Source organism: Lichenostomus cassidix, chromosome 13 (assembly GCF_008360975.1).
Source record: "Lichenostomus cassidix isolate B80296 chromosome 13, HeHo_3.0, whole genome shotgun sequence".
Taxonomy (NCBI): Eukaryota; Metazoa; Chordata; class Aves; order Passeriformes; family Meliphagidae; genus Lichenostomus; species Lichenostomus cassidix.
The window spans coordinates 17289766-17312886 of record NC_139494.1 but is presented as its reverse complement, the minus strand read 5'-3'; the positions used below and the strand labels follow the sequence as shown (position 1 = coordinate 17312886).

Genomic DNA, 23121 nt, shown 5'->3' with positions numbered 1-23121 from the left:
TTTGCTCAACATGTGCTTCATGTGTAATTAATGTCTAATTTGGTCGTGAGGAATGTCCAAGGCCAGGCTGGATGGAGCTCTGAGCGACCTGGGATGGTGAGAGGTGTCCTTGCCCATGGAATGAGATCTTTGAGGTCCCTTCTGACCCAAACCATTCCAGGATTTAGGATCAGTTGGGATGGAGAACATCCATTCCCTCAGAGGATTAAGGTTTAAAAACATCTCATAAAGAGGCTGGTAAGCACTGAGAGTTTGTGGGTTGTTGTAAAGATTTATTTTTCTTAAAGAAAGGCATTAACTCCCTCAGGCCTTTTATTTTCGATTCAGTAATACCTGTGTTAGAGAAATAAGATCATAAAATATCAGCTTGCAGTGTGATGTCCAAATAGCATCCACGAGCTGTAAATGAGATGTGAGAAATGCCATGTGCTCTTTCATTTCACAGCTGATCAGGACCAGAACAGAATTTTGGCTGATGGCTGTTCAGCATCTCTGATTTCTAATTGTTTTCCTGTGGGTTTCAGTTCAGATTTCCTTGAGTGCCTCAAGTTCTAAATTTTGCCACATGTGGCAGTTGAGGGAGGAAGAAATGGAACAATCCCAAAACCTTCAAAGGTTCACATCCTGTGGGATAAATCACTGGGTTTCTGTTCAGAAAAAACGGGGTGGTTTTGGTTTCTGCTGTCTGTCTTGTAGCCACTTCAGCATTCACACACTCTGACTGTTTAAATGGCAGTTCAGCCCCAAGGCCCTGCCCAAATTCCTGAATTCTATTTAGTGTCTCTGTGTCCTTTTGGCAGCCTTCTCTTAGTGCCACCCCTGTGTCCCCTGTGTCCCCTGCCACGGGCTGAGGGAGGGCAGGACAGGCACTGCTGCACCTCAGTCTGCTCTTCCCAAAGGAAGCCTCACTTGCCTACTTTCCCCTCATTTTTGGGTCTATTTTTTTGGCTGCTGCTGTTGTTTTTGATGCTGTGTTGCTGTCACAGGTTGGATTTGGTGATCTCCGAGGTCTTTTCCAACCTCAGCGCTTCTGTGATGCTGTTGCCACATCCAAAACCCACAGGGATCGCCAAGAATTTATTTTGTTATTCCCACTTCACCACAGTGCTGTGGATTCCTCTGGGATTATCACTAAACCAGCAGCTGAGTCTTTGCCTGTTGTCATTCACAAAAAATAGCTCACAATCCATCTGCTGGGTGACAAACGAGCCTTGTTACCCAATCCCTTGGGGTTTGCATGAAACATGACTTTAAAATGCTGAGGAAATTGTGATTTCTGCTGGGACCCACCCAAACACAGCAATTAAAGCATGGCTTCAGCATGGAGCAGGATAATACTGCAAATACAGTGGCAAGGCAGCTGGCAGGACTTTGAGAGGCAGGGTCAACATTCTGCAGGAAAAATCCCTTATAAAGCTCCTAGAGAGCATCAGGAGGGACACAGGGATGGGAAGGGTCCGGAGGAGCATGGAGGAGCTGCTGAGAGCACTGGGGTTGTTTTTGGAGGAGACTGAGAGGAAACTCACTGGGGTCTGCAGCTCTGATCTCTGCTTTCTGTGACAGGGACAGGAGCCTGGAATGGCTGGAGCTGTGTCAGGGGTTGGGATATCTGGAAAAGGTTGTTCCCCCAGAGGGTGCTGGCACTGCCCAGGCTCCCCAGGGAATGGGCACAGCCTGAGGCTGCCAGAGCTCCAGTTTGGGCAGCACTGCCAGGGATGCACAGGGTGGCATTGTTGGGTGCCTGTGCAGGGTGAGGAGCTGGATGGATGATCATGGAATCATGGAATGGTTTGGACTGTAAGAACCTCCAAACCCATTCAGCTCCACCCCTGCCAGGGCAGAACACCTCCATAGCCGAGGCTCAGAGCTCCATCCGCGGTGTCTGTGTGTCCCTCCAGCTCAGCACAGCCGCGACTCCAACCGCGCGTTTTGTAACTCTTTTATTGAATCACATCCCTCTCGCTCCGTGCTGAGCGAGCCCAGCCTGCCAGCCGCCGTACCCGGGAGCTCCCCGAGGCTGCCCCCGGATCCCGGAGCGGTCAGAGCCCTCAGAGCCCGCAGGATCTGATCCGCGCTCCCGGAGCCCTCAGCGCCCTCCCCGCTCGCCCCGCCGGTGCCACACTCAGCATGGCGGCGGGGCGGGGCCGGAAGCGCACCGGAGGCGGAAGGGCCGCGCAGGAATCGGAAGCGGCGCCGGCGGAAGGGGCGCAGGAGGCGGCCGGGGCTGCCCGGGCCAGCGGCGGGCCGAGCGGCGAGGGCAGCGCGGGCAGGTGAGGGAGAGGGGGGCAGGTGAGGCAGCGAGGGGCAGGTGAGGCAGCGAGGGGCAGGTGAGGCAGCGCGGGCAGGGAGCAGCGGGACGCGGCCGGCTCAGCTCCCGGGGCGGCGGTGCCGAGGCTGCAGCCCCCTCCCGGCCCCGCGGCCTCGGGCCGGTTCGCTGTCACAGCCCTGAGGCCCGGCAGGGAGCGGCGGCCGCGCTGAGGGAAAGCTGCTCTTCTCTCGCTTGTCTCGGCGCAGGTCGCCGTGCCCTCGCGTTCTCCCCTCCCGTTAGGGACCGTCCCTGTGGCTCCGCCGCTCGCCAGGCCGGCCCTGGCTGCTCTCGCCGCGTTTGTCCTCCTTTTTCCTTTCTGCGGAGTCTCTCCGTGTTTTGTAAAGCTTTTTGAGTTCTGCGGGGTGTTTACCCACCAAGAACAGAGCTCGTCGAGCTGTTGTTTCACGCGACGTTCATTGTCGGGAATTAACTAAGGCGGGGACCTCAAAATCCCATTTGCCTTATTGAATACATAAAGCTCTTTTTGCTGTGGAGGTTTTTATTTCCTTTTTAACTGGGTCAGCTCGCTAATGAAGTGTCCAAGCTGTGCTCGTTAGCTCCGAACAGCCCCGGGAGGAGCTTTTATCCTGCAGAACGAAACTGCAGACTCACAGAGACAAATCCTCCTTCTCCCCTTCGCGGCAGGGCAGCTTGTGCTCGTCGGAATTGGGTTTTTCCTGGTTTGATTTGTTCATATTTTTATTTCTCTTGCCTCTTGCCCCAGTCCTTGTGCTGTTCTCTGTTCCCAGCCCGTGGCTGTGGCACTCTGGAGTTTTTTAGGTTATTTCCTGTCCTCTGGTCAAGCTGAGGTAATCCATGAAATGCTTGTTTTCCTTGGAATTCAGTCTATAAATAGGTAATTTTGGGCTTGGTGAGGTTGATCCCAAGCTGAGCCCTTCCAGCCTGCCCCAAAAGGAGCAAACCCAGGCTCTTCACTCCTGGCTGGAGAATCCCCCCAGTCCAGAGAGCAGAGATCATTTCTGCTAGTCACAGGTGGGGATTTAGTTATGAATATCCCCATTTAATGTAAAATAATGACAGCATACAGTTATTAACTTAAAGTGCACCCAAAATGTGTGAAACCGCATGTTTTTTAATAATTAGATCACAGCAAAGTTGTCAATATTTCAAATTTTGGCATCACAAGGAGGCTGCAACACAGCCCTTGTTAAAAGGTTTTCCAAAATCTGGTTTTTTACCAGTTGTTTTTGCTCATCCACTGAATTTTAGCATCCAACCTGTTAAACAACCTGTGAATTCCATCACTGAGGCTTTGCCCTCCTCACTCTTGTTCTTGTCTTATGTTAGAATAAAATAAATCTTTGCCATCACAGTCAGGAAAGGATCTCAGCATCTGTGCAAGGTGCAGAATGACTTCTGTTAGCACTGAGTTCATGTTTATTTCAGTCACTTATTTGTCCCTCCTCATCAGAATTTTTGGCTGTTTTTAAATGGAACACTGTAATTCTGTGTGCTGCAGGGTGGATGAACACAGTCCAGGGAAGGAGAGATTCCTGCATGTTGCTTTCAGACAATGAGTTTCAGTTTTGCTGTGGCTTTGATCTTTAACTCAGCAAGCTGAATATCTAATTTGGTGTTCTAAGCTCGAAGAGGAGCTGGTTTGAGGGCTTTTAATAGTGCATTTTTGGAGAATGAGCAGTGGGAGCCCATTTGTTTTAAAAACATAAAAATAAGCAATTTTTCTGCTGGACAGACTTTGGGCTTTTATTTTTCCATTGGGACGTTGCAGTTGGTGTTGTCTTGGCCTCTGCACAGCTTTCCTGTGACTGTCCTGATCTCAGGGTGGAATCTGAAGAGTTTTTATTCATCAAAAGAATTGATCTGTGGTTAAACCTGTGATGCTTTTCCTTCATCACCCCCTCAGCTGAGACAGTCTGGTTTGTCTCCTAATCCTCACATCCTGTCTGACACCTTCTGTCCAACCAAACCACAACTTAACTGCTGTGTGCTCCTCTCCTGTGTGTCCCTTTTGTTTCCCAGCTGTTTTGCACCCTGAATTTGCTAACTCTGTGCCAATTCCCCCAGCAGAGCCTGGAGCAGAGATGGGGCCCCGGCGGAAAACTGTGAAGGGCAGCTCTGGGAGCAGGGAAGGGGCAGACTCTACCAAAGCTGAGGAGCCAAAAGATTACATGAACCAACTCTCTCATGAAGTGCTTTGCCACATCTTTAGGTGAGCAGCCTGGCAGAAATCCATTTGTTGGTTTTATTTTATAGTTATTGTTTTGTAGTTCTTTGTTTTGTCTCCAGCCTTTCCTGCTGGTGACACACGGTAAAGTGTGGATGTACCACGAGTGAAGTGGTGGATAAAAGGCAAATGTTTTTTTTTCAGTCCCCAAAATTAATTTGGAAACTGTGCAAATTAATTGATGTGAATGTCATGAATGTTAGAATGAAGAAGAAATAAATAAGTGATTTAATTCTGTTATAAATACTGATTTTAGAGCAGAAATACCAGCCTTACCTGCCTGTGACACCCAGTGAAGTGTGGATTTACCACGAGTAAGCTGGTGGATAAAAGGGGTTGGCAAATGGTTTTTTTCAGTCCCCAAAATTCATTTGGAAGCTGAAAATTCATTGATGTGAATGTCATGAATGTCAGAATGAAGAATAAATAAATAAGTGATTTAATTCTGTCACAAATACTGATTTTAGAGCAGAAATACTTGTTGGGTAGGGCACAGTTGAGATGATTGTTTGGAAATTGTTGCATCTGCAGAAGGGAGCTGGGATGAGATGTGACTTCCCCTACAGCAAAGTGCTTCTGCCAGATGTTCACTCAGCCCTATTATGTCCAGAACATAATGCCTCACCAACAGGTTCCTTGGAAACAGGAATAATATAATAAATGCTCTGAAATAATTGCAAATTGAGCTTGCAGCGTGTGCTAGAAAATGAAAGTAACTTAATTAAAACATGTGGCAACTCTTGAGGCAAATGGTTTGGTCAGCAGGGGTTGGTTTGGTTTAAATTAAATTTCAGGAAGAGATGATTCCCTGGGAGGGTGGGGAGGGCTGGGATGGAATTCCCAGAGAAGCTGTGCTGCCCCTGGATCCCTGGCAGTGTCCAAGGCCAGGCTGGACAGGGCTTGGAGCAACCTGGGATAGTGCAAGGTGTCCCTGTCCATGGCAGGGGTGGAATAGTTGAGCTTTAAGGTCTCTCCCAGCCCAAACATTCTGTGATTCTCTGATTTATTACAGATCTAAATCATCTGTGCATTTTAACATTACATTTGTACGAATATTCTATATTCAGTGCCAGAAATTGCTGAGTCACCCTGCCTAGCAAAACTCCCATTTAACAGCAGCGCAGCCCGAAAATTCTCCTTGAATTGAGCCAACATCCCGTGGCATCAGAAATGCCCCAGTTGCTGTGGTGTGTAGCAGTGCTGAGGGCTGCAGTGCTAAAGCAGGGCTGTTTTTGCTCTCCCAAGGTACCTTCCCTTGCAGGATATCATGTGCATGGAGTGTCTGTCCCGGAAGCTGAAGGAGGCAGTGACGCTGTACCTGCGCGTGGTGAAGGTGGTGGATCTGTGTGCAGGGCGCTGGTGGGAATACATGCCCACAGGTGAGCCCCTGCCTCTCTCTGGGCTAAACCAACCTCACATTGCTTGGCTGGTCCATTTTTGGGTGGCTGCTTTGAGGAATTTTTTACCAAGTGTCTATCTGCGTGTAAATCCAAATTTTGGGTGTTGCTGTAGCAGCGTTTGGGGTGCTCCATGGCCACTTGTCAATGCAATCTGTGTTTGTCTGATTGTTGGAAGGGAGTTTATTGATCCAAGGGTTATGCCATGAAGAGGCTGTTTGCATGCAGGCAGGAAAAAAATACAGTGGAATGAGAGAGCAACTCATCTGCCAGCACTTAACAATGTAAGGATAAGTTTTGATGTCACACCTCGAGTCACCTGCAGATCAATAGATTAATTTGTCAAGCTAGGGGAACCCTGTGAGTATCAGGATTTCTGTTGGGTTTAAATGGCACTGCTGGGATTTGGTGGGGGAGACTGCTGAAAGGAGGGAATTGTGAAAATTAGAGGATTTACAAATTGAGGTTGGTTAGGTATTAGGCAGGTGTTTAGTCCTAACCTAAGATCAGTGTAAATACAGACAACTTACCCAATTAAAATCCTTTTCATGTGCTGAATTGCATTGCAATAAAATAAATCTTTGCTTTAAGAGGCCATCCTGTTTCTGTGAGAAATGTGAGCTGTGGTGAATAGTGATCTGAAATAAGGGGTTTTTGTGAGCCATGGAGTTGATAAATGGAATTCTAGGAAAAGCAAACACAAAGTTCCATGTGAGGAGGGAGAGAGCACAGCAAACCCTGCAGCCATGCTGCTCCTCTGAAGGAAACCTGTAGCAAACCTGCAAAATTCAAGGCAGAAGAGTATTTAGGTCATGATTTTTAGAACGTGGAAGTAAAAGAAAAGCTATTGCTTCACCAAGTGCCTCTTTCAACATCCCAGAACTTGTACTGCCACATAAAGAGAAGTGTGTTTGGCTTTCCCTCCCCAGCCGAGTGTCTGCTGCCACACAAATACCAATGTGTTGTTGTTGTCTTAGGTTTCACTGATTCCAGCTTCCTAACGCTGCTGAGGAAGATGCCAGACATTGAACAACTTTATGGTCTTCATCCCAGGTATCTGGAAAGGCGCCGAGTCCGTGGCCACGAAGCTTTCAGCATTCCTGGAGTTTTAGAGGCTTTGCAGGCCTGTCCAAATTTGCTGGTGAGTGGCTGGACTTGGGGGAGAACCTCCTTGAGCACTGAGGTGGTGCATGTTAACAATGTGTGACAGGGACTTGGTGTTTCCAGGGCTTTGCTTCAGACCTGGCTGCACAGGGAGCAATTACTTGTGACTCTGTTTGCCAATGAGAACTATTTTTAGTTGCACTGCTGGGAATCCCAAGTGCTCTTAAGCCCAGCAGTGAACTACTTCACTACAGCAGTGAACAGTTAAGCTCTGATCCCCCTGCTTTAAAAAAGACAAATCTTGTTAGAAATGAAGTGAAACAAGCTTGCATTATGTGTAGTGTGTTACTGAGAAGTTTACATGGTTAAGAGGATGTTGTTGTTGAACTGGTGTTAGAGCATTTGCTTTGCTTCCTTTTATCCAGGGTGTTGAGACCTCTCATTTAGAGCTGGTGGAAGCTATTTGGACATACATGCCACAAGTCCACATTTTAGGGAAGTTTCGTAATCGTAATGGTGCTTTTCCAATTCCTCCTGAGAACAAGCTGAAAATTCCTATAGGAGCTAAAATTCAGACTTTGCACTTAGTAGGTGAGTGTGGTCATGGTGAAGTAGTTGGCTTCAACACAGGTGGATTGTAATTCTTGTGAAGAGAGGGAGTTTGGGCTGTGGCATCTTGGAGATATTAGCTGGATATTTGATAGCAGGTCCAGAGGGCAAGTTCTAAAGAATTATTGACAAAGCAAGGTGAAGAACTTGGGTTTCAAGTGTTCACAGCTTTTCTCACTTGCCACGTAGCACAGAAAAGCTTCCTTTTGAAAGCCAGAGATTTGTCATGCAGTCGATTGGTTTAAAGCTTGTTTCAAATGTTTGTTTGTTTTGTTTATGTATTATTAGGGGTGAATGTCCCTGAGATTCCCTGTATCCCAATGCTGAGGCACCTTTATTTGAAGTGGGTGAGACTCACCAAACCACAGCCTTTTAAAGATTTCCTTTGTATCAGCTTACGTGCTTTTGTCATGAGGAACTGTGCTGGTAAGAGGGATTCTTCCTGTCTGAAGGGGATGGTAGAGCATGTAGGAAATCTGGTTCTGTTAAAGTCTTGGAATTCCACATTCTGAGAGCAGCCCTTGTTTGATTTGTGGTGTTGGACAGAAAGCTCTGCCTGTCCTGTCCCTTGCTTGGTGCTGTGGGGTTCTGTTGACTTCCTGCTCTAGAGGGATATGTGTGGATGTGTTTGAATCTTTCCATGGGATGATTCAGGGAGAAGTGAACAATGTGCTTTGTGTTTCTGGCTTGTTGTGTGCAGGACCCACAAACTCTCTCAAGTATGTTCCCCTGGTGACAGGCCTGGCTTCTGCCAGGAATCTGGAGCACTTGGAACTGGTTCGAGTTCCGTTTCTGGGAGGACTTATCCAGCATGTGGTAGAAGACAGCTGGAGATCAGGTAGGAAATTCCTAATCCCTCATACCTGAACAAAAAAAATTTAAATGAAAGCTTTAGCAAATTCTGGAGGTTTCTTTGTCTGTAGCATATAATTTTTTGAGTGTCATTTCCAAGTTTGGAGTTATGATTATGGTGCTAATTATGCTCTGTATTGGGTATTGTTTTGATATTCTAACTGCAATTAACTCCTAATAAACTGCATTTATTGGTGAGCAGAACCAGCAGGATTGGAGGGGAGTTGGGTGCAAATATTTGTTCTATTGGTTTGCTAAGAAAGGTCAAGACAGCACTGGTGCAAATGTGTGAGGCTGAAAGCTGTGATGGGAGGGTGAAGTGAAAGAAAGATGTTCTTTCTTTGCCAGGTGGTTTTAGGAATTTGCACACTATAGTTCTGGGAGCTTGCAAGAATGCACTTGAAGTGGATCTTGGCTACCTCATCATAACTGCTGCACGAAGGTACCTCCCTTCACACCTCTCTTTGCTTCTCCTTTTTCAAAAGAAATGTCTTAGAAATTATATCCAAGAGACAGAACAAGCATCAAAGTTTAAGGAACATGCATTTAAACTTTGCAGAGAAGTTTGAATCTCTGTGATTAAAATAACAGCAAATGCCCTCTGAATCCTGCCATTGCTGAAAGAATTCTCTCATTTATTATGACAGGGGATTTCCCTAAGTGTTTTCTGTGTTTTGGCCTGAGTTTTGACAGGAGCAATTCTGATTTCCCTGCAGGTTGCACGAAGTGCGGATCCAGCCTTCCTTGACCAAAGATGGTGTTTTTTCTGCTTTGAAGATGGCTGAACTGGAATTCCCACAGTTTGAAACTCTTCACCTAGGCTACGTTGATGAGTTTTTATTACAGTGTATGACACTTTTTATATACATAGAAAACATAAGGATCACAGAAATTGCTGTGCTTTCAGTCATGTTCTAAGTGATTAATGAGAATATTCATGTTGCACGTATCGAGGCTGCTGATCTCACACAGCCAAATCTGGTTTTCCTCACTTCCTGAAAAGTGGGAAAGCTCAGCTTTTTTAAAGGAATGATCTGATCAATGAGGAGTTAGAAAATCCTGCTATAAAAGGCAAATTTACTGCTGTGTCTGCTCCTCTCTCTTTTATAGGTAAAATGACGAGTACGGACTTGGTGAGGTACGGCTTGGCTGATGTGGTTGAGAACCCAGGAATTATTACAGATATTGGTATGAAAGCTGTAAATGAAGTTTTTTCTTTCATCAAGTATCTGGTCATTTACAACTGCCCACATCTACATAACCCAAATAATTGGATCACAGGTATTGCACACCTTTGAAATTTCAGAGCTATTATATGAATTTCTGTGCTAAACCAGAATTTCTCTGCTCTAGTACTGCTTGTTCTGTTGTTAGTAAGTACGGTAGATGCTGCTTGCTTTGGGGCCATGCTGGTGCTGGGAAGAGGATGGAGATACAGAGGGTGCTGCTCTCAGTCTGCAGAGGGTGTGATGAGCACTGGGTGAGGTGGGAATCCCTCAGGAAAGGTTTCTCTTGTGTCCCCAGATCACTCGAGGTGGACACGCCTGGTTGACCTGACCCTGGTGAGATGCCACGCCATCAAGCTGGACTCTTTCAGTCAGTTCATCGAGTTACTGCCTAGCTTGGAGTTTATTTCTCTGGACCAGATGTTTAGAGAACCTCCAAAGGTAAATGCCAGAGCATGGTTTGGCTCTTTCTTGTTGCCAGGCTTTTCCCTTGTTTCCATTTCGTTGGCAATCTGGTGTGCTCTAGCTGTGTGCATTCTTCTAGAAGTTGTCTTTAATTAAATAGATTGGTAATCAATTACTTAGTTTTGCAGTTGCTTTTAACATGATATGCTCGGAAGAGTGGTGCTGCTTCTGCAATGGGAGCAGTGTCAGGGAATGAATGTGTGAGCAGGACATAAAACTCATTGATTCTCTCAAAAGTGAAACTCACTGGTTCTGTTGAGGTCTCTGCTGATACTTCACTATGCTTTTTATATTATTTTTTCCTCTTAGGCCTCTGTTTACAACACTAAGAGGTTTCTGTGGTTTTTTTACTGGGTGACATGGGGGGACTGTTCCCTGTTGAAGTGTTTTCAAACTTAGGAATTTATTTCTTCATGTTGTCCTCTCCCACACTGTAACCCAAATCGTTGGTAAGCTGCTGGAATGCCATGAGCACTGCCTGTGTGAAACCTGCTTGCTTTGTCATTAATTGTACCTTGAGGCTGCTGTGTGCTGGGAAGACTCTAATCTGTTGTAATGAAATTAATAGATTACCAAATTAATAGATTGACACGAGTTAATAGATTAAAATTAAGTGCTTTGAGGAGTTCCCTTTCATTAGGAGTTTAACAATGTAAGTTCTGGGTGGCCAACCTGAAGATGGACACCTTCAATCAGGAAATCTGTTAGTGTTGTGCTGTCCCAGACAATTCCAGCAGAGTGGTTTTCCTGTTGCCAGTAGGGAATGTTGAGGTAACAAGTCAGTGTTTTCAAATCCTAATTTCTCTTTGTTCCCAGGGTTGTGCTCGTGTGGGCCTAAGTGCAGGCACAGGAATTGGGGTCTCCTCTGCCCTGGTGAGCAACCAGAACTCCAACAATGACAATGACAACAACAACAACCACCAGAACAACAACAACAACCCAAACATCCACCACAACAACCACCAACACCCCAACGAGCAGAACGAGGAGAACGAGCTGCGCCAGGAGGGCCCTGCTGAGGAGCAGCAGATTGGGGCTGAGGGTAACCCTTGGGGACATTCTGGGGTGATTGGGGCTGAGGGTAATCCTTGGGGACATTCTGGGGTGATTGCAGCTGAGGGTAACCCTTGGGGACATTCTGAGGTGATTGCAGCTGAGGGTAACCCTTGGGATCCTTTTGGGATTTTATTTGCATTCCCACTCACACAGGCTCCTGGTAAGCTACACACTGAAAGCTTGTTGCTCTTTCAGCTCCTGGTGTGAAGCTTTAATCTTCTCTGTGTCACATCTGTGCCAGCTGTGTGACAAAAGCTGTCCCTGTGTGGTGTCTGGCAGCTGTCACAGTGCAGAGCTGGGTGTCACTGCAGCTGTAGCTCTGTGAGATGCTCTGGGGCAGTGCCAGGACTCCTCTGGGCACAGCTGGGAGAACATCCCAGTGCTGGTGGTGTATTTGTAATATTTCCCAGCAAAGGCAGAACTCAGTGGAGGGAATGCAAATATAAATGGTGGTTTTATGCTGCTCTCTGCATAGAACAAAGCTTTGGAGGAGGAGAAAATCTGAGTGAACTAAACCCCACAACAAACAGGCTGGGCTTTGGTTGCAGAGGTGTAGAACAAATCTGTGAGAGACTTTGTGCAACCGCAGAGACTCACCAAGGGAATCAAGGCAGCTATTATTTATTTTTTGTGGGTGCTTGAGGGCTCTGCTCATTCTGTTTCCTATTCCTGACCTGCTCTGTCCCTCTGCAGCCCTGAATGAGATGGAGGAGGTGCCCCAGGAAGAAGGGGAGGCTGCTGAGCAGGACCAGAATGAGCTGCCAGCTCCCAGCCAGGCTGCTGTTCCCATGGAGGTGGATGAAGAGCAAGCAGGTAACTCTGGGTTTGGGAAGAAAGGACCTCTTGGTATCTCCCTGAGAGATTAATTTTCCACTGTAAGTCTGGTTTTGGATGTTTTTCTTCAGCTGGGTTTGGAATAATGATGTTAGCACAGCTCAGTGCTGTGAAGGAATTTATTCTGTTACAGCCCAGAGTTTGCATATGCAGTGAAATACCTGACCTTAAACCTTATTTTTGTGTTCAGTATAACACAAGTCAGAAGGCTTATTTTAACTTGAACTGTTGATACTCTCCTTGTCAGGACCAAGTGGAATTCAACCTGTTGTAAAAGCAACTCCTATTACCATCCATGATTCAGACAGTGAGGATGAGGAGGAGAACATGGGCGCTTCCAGAGCCTGCATCTCCAGCAGCATTGCACAGAATTACTCAGATGGAGAGGAGAAGAGCAGGGATCCAGTGGAAACCAGGGAACCTTCAGGTGTGCAACATTTATTCTTCAGCTTCAGTCTTTCCGTTATTTCATGTTGTTGTGCTTTGGCCTGGGTGACAGTGAGCTGCTCTGGGACAATTTGGTAAATTTGTGTCTCCTTTAGTGACAAACCCCCAGCACTTCACCACAAAAATAGCTGCAAGACCCCCCAAGTTCTACAAAAAGAAATAATTCCCATAACAACGTGGTCCTGGGAAGATTGTCCTTGGCCTCTGGGCTGCCCTGTGTTTTCAGGAGCCTTCAGCAGGCTAACACCACATTCATTTGAGGTTTCTCACTGTTCTCCCTCCTCACTCCGCAGTGAGCGGCAAAGGCAAGACTCCCCTGCGGAAGAGATGCAGCAGCAGCCACGGGGGCCAAGGCAAGCAGTTCCCCCTGGAGGAGAGCAGCTGTGAGAAAGGCTGCCAGGTGACCAGCGAGCAGATCAAAGCTGACATGAAGGCAGCCAGTGACATGCCAGAGAGGAGCAAGAGCAAGGATTCCTACGGCAGCTGCAGCAACGCCCAGCCATCCACTGCAACATCCAGCTCCTGCAGCGCTGCTTCTCCCAGCCCTGACTGTGCCCAGCCAGCCCAGAGCCACTCTGCTGGCACCAGCCCAGCTGCTGGGGAGGAGTCCAGGCAGTGTGGCTGCTCTCCCTGCAGAAGGGAAGGCTCCAGCGACAGGGAGAGCTCTGTGTGCTCCCGCTGTTCCTCCAGGGACGTGCAGCGCAGGACGAGCGGGGGGATTGCTGGGGACAGTCCTTCCACCAGCACAGCCTGCAGGGACGGACAGGAATTTGCACTTAGGACACTGCCAGACTGCTCTGCAGGGGAGCCTGGCTGTGACAGGACTAGTGGGAGTGCCTGTGGGGCTGGCAGCCAGGAGCAGAGCACACAGCAGAGCTGGGAGCTGGACTGCAAGGAGGAGTATCCTCGGAGACCCCTGACCAGGGCCAGGAGCAGGCTGTCCCACGTGCCTCTGGTGTCAGAGCCAGGTAGGACTTACACACTGAGTAATGGCTGTGAGACAGCTCTGAGCAGCTGCAACACACCCAGGGAGCTCTGAGGTGGAGCTTGTTAGTCAGGGATTTGAACCTGAGTGCTTGGAAAGGGTCAGAGTTTGAGGGAGCAGAGATGCCATCACCAGGTAAAATCAGATTTCACTGGTTTTTTTCTCCATGCAACTCTTTCTGGTTGTGTTCTCCATGCATTCTAACCAGTATTTGCTTTACACCTTTGAAAAGCAAATGCAGTTTTTTGGTAGCTCTGCCTGCCTGTGAAGGCTGTGATTCATTGAAACATGAGTTATCTGCCCATTAAAATCCTCCCTTGAAAGGCAGCAGCCACACTTCTATCTTAACAAGAAAGCAAAGGTTAATAACTCATACTTTATCAACCAATAAAGAAAGTCATAATTATAACTGAGCCCAGCTTTTGGACCTGCATTGGATTCTGCTTCCAAGTGATCAAAAACTTGTTGAAAATTGTCCTTTTGTTAAATACCTTCATGCTTCACGTTACTGTTTTGTTCATTTGACGTAAAATAAAAACCCTGAAGGGCTGGAATGAAGGGAGAAAACAACAGATGTGAGAGAGGAACCTCCTGTTTCTTTCAAATATGCTTGGTTTCCAAAATAATCATTTTAAGTGTGGCACAAGCTCGTAGATCCAGGATTCTTTGCTGGGAATATCTGACAGGTAAAATGAAACTGGGAGATGAAATGTGCTGCTTACAGAGCTGGGAGTGCTGGAGGTGGGGAAGATTGAGAGCAAATTCCTGCCTCTGTTAACATGGAGTGATTCAAACACTCTCTCTCCTGGTGTTTTTCCACTTTATTTAATGTTCCCAAGTGTTAACAAAACCTAAATCTGCTCAGATGTTGTTCTGCAGGTAGATGCATCTCGGGGTTGAAGAAGAGATGTTACTATTAAATTTAAAATGTTTGTTTTCTCCCTTATGACTAGTAATTCATTGGGAATCTTTGTGCACATGCCATGTTTTAATAAAGTCAAAGCTTAGTTTTAGTAAAATAACTTCTCATTTTGATCTGTTAATCACAGAAAATTAATTTTAGGGAATTTTTTTCTTTTCCTGATGGAAGCAATGCTGGTGGTGATTCTTTTCAAAGACTCATCTGTTAAATCAAGCAGGAATTTGATGTCCCTGGTGCAGTTTGGGAACATTTAAGCATTTTATACCTTTGCAGTATTAGGAAGAACTTAGTGACACTTACAAAAAACAGACTTTCCAGTAGTTTGAGATAATTTCTACTCTTTAAACATTAAAGCTATTTTGGGTCTTGTATTTATCAAGGATGTTCTGTTTCCTGCAGAGAATCAAATATAACCTAAGCATGAATCTTCTTTTCTTGGCTCCACATTTTTCTGTGCTGTTGGATTTGTAGTTTCAGCATTCCTGGGTTTTCCCCTATAAACACAACCAGGTTATTTATTGGGAATAATTCTGAGCACAAACCTCAAAGTGGGGTTTGAGCAAGGAGAGATTTGTTTTGAAGCCAGGGAGGTGTTTGGATTCTCAGCCAGGGAATGTTACCCTGCAATGGAGCAGAGCAAAGACTTCTCCATGTTTTTGTTTGCAGAAGTAGCAAAGCCAAAGCCAAGGCAAACCACCAAGAGGAAAAGGACAGCTGACAAATCCACCAGTACCAGTGACCCTGTGATTGAGGATGATCATGTTCAGGTAAGGCTTTTCCTTCACTTCCATATCACCATAACTTTATCACCATAAACACTGCTGGGAGCTGAAGCTGGATTATATTCATTAATATCCTCCTGTATCCTGTAAAATTAAATCGGTTTTCCTTCATTTTTATCCTGTCATCCATTCTTTTTCTTTTTTCTTTTTTTTTTCATTTTCCCCAGGTACTGACTTTGAAATCCAAAAACCTCGTAGGAATCACATTGACCAACTGTGGAATAACAGATTTGGTGCTGAAAGACTGTCCCAAAATGATGTTCATCCATGGTATGTGGTTCATGTCCCAGCTGCCTCCTCCCTCTGGCATTATTGGAAATTCCTGAAGGAATTCAAGGCAGGCCACTGCTCATTTTGTATTCATCAGCTGCATTGCTGCTTGTCAGGCTGATGCTCAGAACACCAAATATTGCTGCTTCCCACTCAGAGTGTCTCATATAACAGCTTTAATAAAGATTAATATCTGAAAATCAACAGCTGCAATGATCTGACAATTAGGGAGATGAGATGTTTATTGAAGAGTGATAATGCAGTAATTGGGAGTTGATGAAATGAGTTTGAGTACCTTGTTTCTCTCTCATTTCCTCATGCTCCCATCGATTTTTTTTTTAGCTGACAGGATGATACTTTTGCTCCCTGACACGATAAAAATCTGTTTTTAATGCTGCCACTTAGGTTGCACTAGTTTCACATGCCAGGGTGTGACTGCTCCTCTGTTGGGTCATTTATTGGTTTCTGCAACATCTAAATGAAGACTTTTTCTTCTGACATGAGATCTATTATCTGCTTAGCAGAAATAAATGAATTATTCCTTGATTCCAGAATGCTTAGAACACGCATTGATTTTGAAGTAAATATTGATTACATGAGCAATGTTGCTAGAAAGGAAATAAGTTTATTTTCCATCACGTGGCTTCACAACCCTCTGTGTCTGAGCAGATTTTGGGAGTTGTGGAAGTGCACAGACCATTTCAGTGAAAGGAAACAGAGGGAGAAAAAGGTTATTGTTGCATGAAATTTGACATGGCCTTTTCAAAGGCCACTTCTGGCAAGTTCCCAGCTGAAAAGTTTGATCATAATGTGGAAAGAATGAAGAGCTGGTCTAAATCTGATATACATAAGTCATTTTTTGGTCCTTATCTTGCTTGTTTGCCTTCTTTTGAACCTGTCAGCCTTGGAAATCCCTACCAGGAGTCTCCTGATGTCTTTTATTTCCTTCCAATACTTCTGTTTGCTCTCTCCCAGCTACCAGGTGCCGTGTGCTGAAACACCTGAAGGTGGAGAACGCTCCGGTTGTGAATCGCTTTGACTACGCACAGTGCAAGAAGCTGAACATGGATCAGGTCCTGGATCAGATCCTCAGGATGCCTCCAGAGAGGAACAGGATCATCTACCTTCGGCCCATGCAGCAGGTACTGAGCACCTGGCATTCTCTGGGAGCATTCCTGCAGCTCTGCAGTCCAGGCAGGGAATGTTGCAACAGCACAGCTCAGAAATTTGGTTGTCAGAAACCCAGCAATGCTTTTACTGCTGAAGCTCTGCTTGAATTTTAAGGTACTCTGATAGGTTATCTTAAAATTCACCATCTCCAGGATTCATTGCATTAGGGGATATTATAAAATAGGATGCATTGAATTAATTTTAAACTGAGTAACTCAAAGTTAAATTATTTATTATAAATAATGAATAATTTAACTTAAATTTAAACTGAGTAACACTCCTGCAGCTCTGCCTGGGGATTGCAATCCAGGCAGGAAATGTTACAACAACACAACTCTGAAATTTGGTTGTTAAAAGCCCAGCAAGGCTTTTGTTGCAGAGGCTGTATTTGGATTTTAACCTACTCTGATAGGTTAGGTCTTAAAATTCACCATCTCCAGGATTCATTGCATTAGAAGATATTGTTAGATAGCCAGACACAGATTCTGAGAAGTGAATTTCCATTTTGGAGCTGGGAGACACATCAGAAAATAGACATTTCCCATTCAATTCCACCCCTGAAGAAGCTGAATTGGCAATGCTGCACTAGGGAAGTTTCACTCCTCTCAATCCTGTATTTATCTGTGTTGTTGAAATTCTCCTTCACTGCTGCATTTCCCTGGAATTTGGGGATTTGGTAGATACCTGTCTGCTGTTGACTCTGCAATCCCATCCCTGTGCTTGTGGTCACCAATCCTTGTCCTGCCCTGCCCAGGTGGACACTCTGACTCTGGAGCAGAAGATCTTCAGTGGTCCTTATCCCTACCACATCTGCATCATCCACGAGTTCAGCAATCCTCCCAACGTGCGCAACAAGGTGCGCGTGAGGAGCTGGATGGACACCATCGCCAACATCAACCAGTGAGTGCTGCCTGGGAGCTGCCAGTGCTGGGTGGGACCTGGGAGTACTGAGTGTAACCTGGGAGTACTGAGTGTAACCTGGGAGTACTGACTGGGAACTGGGAACTGGGAGTGCTGGGTGGAAACAGGGAGTACTGAATGGAATCAGTGAGTACTGGCTGGGAACTGGGAGTGCTGAGTGGAAACTGGGAGTAATGAATGGAATCAGTGAGTACCAGTGAATGTAACCAGGGAGTATTAAATGTAACCTGGGAGTGCTGACTGGAGCCAGGGAGTACTGAGTGTAACCTGGGAGTACTGACTGCAAACTGGTAGTGCTGAGTGTAATCAGGGAGTATTGAATGTAATGAGTGAGTACTGAATGTAACCTGAGAGCACTGGATGGAACCATTGAGTACTGAATGGAACCAGGGAGTACTGACTGCAATCTGGGAGTGCTGAATGTAACCACGGAGTATTGAATGTAATCAGGGAGTACTGAATGGAACCAGGGAGTACTGACTGCAATCTGGGAGTGCTGAATGTAACCACGGAGTATTGAATGTAATCAGGGAGTACTGAATGGAACCAGGGAGTACTGACTGCAATCTGGGAGTGCTGAATGTAACCACGGAGTATTGAATGTAATCAGGGAGTACTGAATGGAACCAGGGAGTACTGACTGCAATCTGGGAGTGCTGAATGTAACCACAGAGTATTGAATGTAATCAGTGAATACTGGATGTAATCAGTGAGTACTGACCGTAATCAGGGAGTACTGGATGTAATCAGGGAGTACTGGATGTAATCAGGGAGTACTGACCATAACCAGGTAGTACTGAATGTAACCATGGAGTACTGACCCCAAGCATGGAGTACTGACCATCCCACAGGGAATATTGGCCCTCCAGGGACTGTGCCAAGGTGTCCTGGAGCAGCTGCACCTCCATACTTGCTCTATTCTGTCACCCAAATTTAAAAAAAATCAGTTTAGTTACTGCTGGAGGTTGAATTCTGGATGGTGCAGTGTGAAATTTCAGTGTCAAGATGTATCTAATATAAAACACAGACTATAAACACACCCATATATATAGATATAAAATCCTATACATTCTCCAGCAATAATCATAATTCATCATATTCACCCAGCAATAATGCAGTTGTACATTGAAGTGGTTGGGATGGCTGAGAAGAATCTTTAAAAGTTGTATATTAAAGGAAAAGTTGTATATTAGGATTTCCCATTTGGTTTTCTTCCCTCCTTCTCCCTAGAGAGCTGATTAAATACGAGTTCTTCCCTGAGGCCACCAGGACTGAAGAGGACCTGAAGAAATACCCCAAATACCCCTGGGGAAGAGACATTTACACCCTGGAAGGTGAGAATTTGGGGAGAATGAGAACTCCTGGGCAGCCTCTTGCTGAGAGAAGCAGCTTTGCTTCATCACAGGAGATGTGGGGAATATTCCTTGGGAGGAAAGTGGGGAAACTGGCTCAGTGGGGAATAAATGAGCTTTATTGGAGTGACGATGTGAGAATGAGGTTGGTTTGAGGAGTGCTGGTGCTGCAGAGGTGCTGCAGGCTCTGCATCCTCACCCTGTTCTCCACAGGCATTGTGGATGGTGCTCCTTACTCCATGATCACAGATTTCCCCTGGCTGAGGTCGCTGAGGACAGCAGAGCCCAACAGCTACGCCAGATACGACTTCGAGGATGATGAGAGGAGTGAGTAACCTGCTGGGGTTCTTCACACAACTTGGTTATTTGGCAATGCATTCCTTTCTTTTTCAGTTTTCTGGTTCTTAGGCTGGTTTTGGGAGCTGTTTTGGATCTTCTTATCCAGCTCCAGTTCATGAATTTCAAAAGGATGAGGAAGAGATCTTTTTTTTTTTTTTTGCTATACCTTTGTCTGGTTTTATTTTTTAATTTCTTTTTAGCCTGATTTTAGTTTAATTTTATTTTAGCCTGACTTAAAGCCTGTAGTTCAGTTTGTGGGCTGAGTTACCAAAAAGTTGGTATGCATTTGATTTAAGTCTCAGGATGTTAAAAGAGTCATGGTGTTAAAGCCATAAAAAATAAGGAGAAGCTCTGCTGCTTTATCCTTAATTGCTTTTGTCTATAAAACATTTAAGTACTGGATAATATGGAATTATGTCAGAGAGGCCTCAGGGAGAGGATTTGTGCTGCTCTGGGATTCCCTTCATTCCCAGCTATTGGGACATGAGGCTTGGAGCTTTAAACACAGGCAATTCCAGAATGGGGAAAGACTTTTCCCTTTGCCTTATCTGCCAACCTGAACACAAAACCAGCCTGGCTGGTGAATGTTCTGGGGAGGAGGATCCCAATTTGCCTGTTGCCTTTCCCCAGCCACCATCTACGCCCCGAGGAGGAAGGGCCAGCTGTCTGCTGACATCTGCATGGAGACCATCGGTGAGGAGATCTCGGAGCTGCGCCAGGTCAGGAAGGGAGTGTTCCAGAGGGTCGTGGCCATCTTCATCCACTACTGTGATGTCAACGGGGAGCCCGTGGAGGATGACTACATCTGAGGGGTGTCCCCAGCCTTCCCTGCCTTCCCCCTGGCACTGCTGGCCGAGAAAAAGCAGGATTTTTTTTTTCCTTTTCCAAATGCAAAGCATTTCCCGGGAAGGTTCCCTCGGCTCTCCCTTTGGCCAGGAGGATGTAGTTAAATGTAAAATGGAAAAGTACAAATTGTATACTAAGAGTTGTACATAGGAGGAAACGAAACAAAACGAAACAAAAAAAAAAAAACTTCCTAATACTGAGACTTTATTTCATATGTTTATACAATTTAATTTAAGTTCCATTTTAATGAAGGCCAATAATTAGGAACAGGGAAGAAGATTTGAACTTTTCAGCCCATACAATTCATAGCAGTATTTTTTTTTTTTTCCTTATCAACAACGATTCCATTTGCTGTGTTCAAAAGAGTCACCAGAGTCTCTTTCAATCTGTGCCTTTTTCTTGAGCATTTAAGAGTCCAGTCTGAGTAAACCTGTTGAGCACAATCTTGGTGTCTTGTGTGCATTTTTGCAAGGGTCAGAATATTCTCCAGCTGTTGCAAAGAAGGCCAGAAACAGCAAAAAACGTCGAGAATTTGGTGATCTGTGGTAGTTTCTAGAGGTATCCAACCCATTTTTTGGGGGGAAAGGTAACCCCCCATGTTTAGCACCTTGGAAACAGAATGTTCTCAAGCATTTTGTACTGTTAGATTTCATTTTCATGCTGTACTTGACTCTGTACTATGGAAATCGAGTTGCTGATTGTTGGTCCCACTCTCTTTTATCACAAACCTGCCCATTCTAGCTGGCTGGAAGCTGAGTTTGCCCTCCAGGCAGGCAGAAAAGGGGATGTGGAGCTGCTTGGCTGTGGCTGTGGCAGCACAGGGTTGGTGTGGCACAGCCAGGGAGCTTTGGGGTTGGGCTGTGCTCACTCCTCAATGCTCATTGTCCACGTGGTCAGTAAAAAGTGCTGCTATTTGCCCCAAAATGTGTGTGTGTGTTGTGTATTGAAAGGTTCTCACAGTGCCCACAGGGGTTTGGTGGGGATTTGCTGCCAGGGCAGGTCTAAAATGCACATTTTGGTGTTGAACTACCTGGCCTGGGTGCCCAGGGCTGGGAGAGCTTGGAAAGGCCAATTCCCAGCTCTGGGAGTGAATTCCCAGAATTCTCTGGCCTTGTCTCTCATCCATGCTTGTTTAAAATTGGTGTCACCAGCCAAAAAAACGACATTTCCTGTGGTAAAATCTGTGCAATTGATACAATTTTATACAATTACGCTCATCATCCTGATTGTGATTCTCTGAATTTGGGGTAAATGTGGCTAATGGGGATTTCTATGATGTTCAGCTCTGTGAAATTGAGGTAAAACTGCTCCACACAGCAAAACTCTAGTGTTGGTTTTCTCTGCCTCTCTGTGGGAATTCTTGGGATGATGTGGAATAGAAATATCTGGGATAAGAGGAGGAGAATGGTGCCTAATGGGAGCAGCATTTCCTCAGCCCTGCTCTCTGCACTGAACACCAGAGAATGTGAATGTTGTTAAATTTGCTTTAATGCAGGATCACAGTCAATGGCTTCTTGTAACTCTTACATTTAACCATAGATAATGTATTCAATGATACTCAGACAAAGCAGTTGTGACCCTCTCTAGAAGTGTTTCCAGTCCTCTGAGTCATGGATTCAGTCAGATTTACCATTTTAGTCCAGAAAATGTTCCTGGGTTTCTGGAGATCTGCCTCTGGTATCCCTTAACTGCAGCCTTTTGCAGAAGTATTTCCACAAATAAAGTGTTTGTTTATATCCATGATTTCTGGGAGCAGTTGAACCTTGCAGTACCTCTGACCTCTGAAATGTTCCACCCATTTTCCAGCAGTGCCTAAATCTCCTCTGACCTTCTCCTGAGGGTTTGGGGTGAGGGAGGAGCTGGGAACTGCCAGGGATTTCATCTTTGGGGTCTGAGCTTCCCATTTCCATTTTGGGGCTGTTTTGGGCACTTTTATTCAATCCCCATGGCAAAGGAGGGTTTCCTTGGCTCTGCCCAGATGTTAAACCTCCCTGGAGCATTCCAGATGTTTCCATCCCAGGCTTCTCTGCCCTCCTGCCTGGGCAGGATCAGATCCTGCTCTGCTCCCCTTCCTGCAGCTCAGGAAATCCCAGCTGGGCCTGCCAGTCCTGCTCTGCTGCTGGGGCAGCTTGGGGACAAACTGGGATCCATTTCCAGCCCCAACAAACTGGGAGATTTGCATCTGGATATCAAAGGAAGCTTTGCTGCAGCTCAAAGGCAACATTGAACCTGAAAGGTGAGGAGAAGGACAAAGGAAACTCTGGGATTGCATCACCTCTGTGCTCTGCCTCCTTCCTGGATGGGACTTTGGGAAAGCAACAGGACAGAATTCCTTCCCTGGGTCAGCTGTGACTCAGCAACACTGGGTGAGTTCAGTCTTGGTTGGATTTGTGTCCCTCTGGTGCACTCAGGGGGGTCTGTTAGTCACTGAAGAGAAATTCCTGGCTGGGAAGGCAGTGGGAGATGTGGCTCTGCTGTTCCCACGGCTCCTCCTGGAAGAGGCTGCAGAGATCCTGGCTGGGAGATGCTCAGGTGTCTGGGAAATGTCATTGGAATAGTGCAGGAGGTAAACAGAAAGGCCAGAGTGTGTTTGGGCACAGCTGAGAGGCACAAAGCCTTCTGTTCTCATGCTGAGTGATGCTTTTCCCTCTGGTTTGGGGGGAAGGCGAAATCAGTGCTTGGCTTTCAGAAAGAGAACGATTTTGGAAGTGTTTTTATTTGAGGAAAAGCTCAATTAAAGCTAGGAGTGGATGGTCAGACAGGAATGTTGCCCCTGCTCTCTCTCCAAGCTGCTCAGGGTGTGAGGAGCAGCTGCAGCTCCCTTGCCCAGGATTCTCACTTTTTATTCCCAGTAAAGCAATTCCAACGTAATCCCTCGTCAGGGAGGTGACAGGGACACCATGGCCCTGTGTGCCCTGCCTGTGCTCACAGCGCAGCCCAAAGCTGCACAGTTCCCTTCAGCTCCCCAGCAGGCACTGGGTGCTGACAGGAGATAAACTGAGGCTTTATTCAGGGAGATTTATACAAAAA

General features: G+C 46.0%; 1 protein-coding gene across 4 annotated transcripts; it reads left to right on the top strand.

Moving 5' to 3' along the window:
* The first annotated feature begins 2168 nt into the window (after positions 1 to 2168).
* On the top strand, positions 2169 to 20534 carry FBXO38 (F-box protein 38). 4 transcript variants are annotated; one of them, XM_085074046.1, is made up of 22 exons: positions 2169 to 2270; positions 4358 to 4499; positions 5760 to 5893; positions 6889 to 7052; positions 7441 to 7606; positions 7913 to 8050; positions 8325 to 8462; positions 8825 to 8918; positions 9193 to 9323; positions 9587 to 9757; positions 10001 to 10143; positions 10984 to 11209; positions 11917 to 12036; positions 12305 to 12484; positions 12798 to 13472; positions 15078 to 15178; positions 15361 to 15463; positions 16439 to 16605; positions 17388 to 17533; positions 18785 to 18888; positions 19120 to 19233; positions 19876 to 20534. In XM_085074046.1, the coding sequence occupies exons 2-22, from the start codon at positions 4372 to 4374 to the stop codon at positions 20052 to 20054; spliced, it is 3522 nt and encodes a 1173-aa protein (XP_084930172.1). In that variant the 5' UTR covers positions 2169 to 2270; positions 4358 to 4371; the 3' UTR covers positions 20055 to 20534. The 4 variants fall into 4 exon arrangements, with proteins under 4 accessions (XP_084930172.1, XP_084930173.1, XP_084930174.1 ...); XM_085074047.1 differs by having other exon boundaries at positions 2187 to 2270; positions 4355 to 4499; XM_085074048.1 differs by lacking the exons at positions 2169 to 2270; positions 4358 to 4499; positions 7441 to 7606 and having other exon boundaries at positions 5758 to 5893; positions 6965 to 7052.
* Positions 20535 to 23121: the final 2587 nt, after the last annotated feature.

Excerpts from the sequence above, each read along its gene's own strand:
- FBXO38 (XM_085074046.1), top strand. The coding sequence starts at position 4,372 with ATGGGGCCCCGGCGGAAAACTGTGAAGGGCAGCTCTGGGAGCAGGGAA. Across the intron at positions 5,894-6,888 it reads GTGGGAATACATGCCCACAG|GTTTCACTGATTCCAGCTTC; the intron begins GTGAGCCCCTGC and ends TTGTTGTCTTAG. Across the intron at positions 9,758-10,000 it reads CCCAAATAATTGGATCACAG|ATCACTCGAGGTGGACACGC; the intron begins GTATTGCACACC and ends TTGTGTCCCCAG.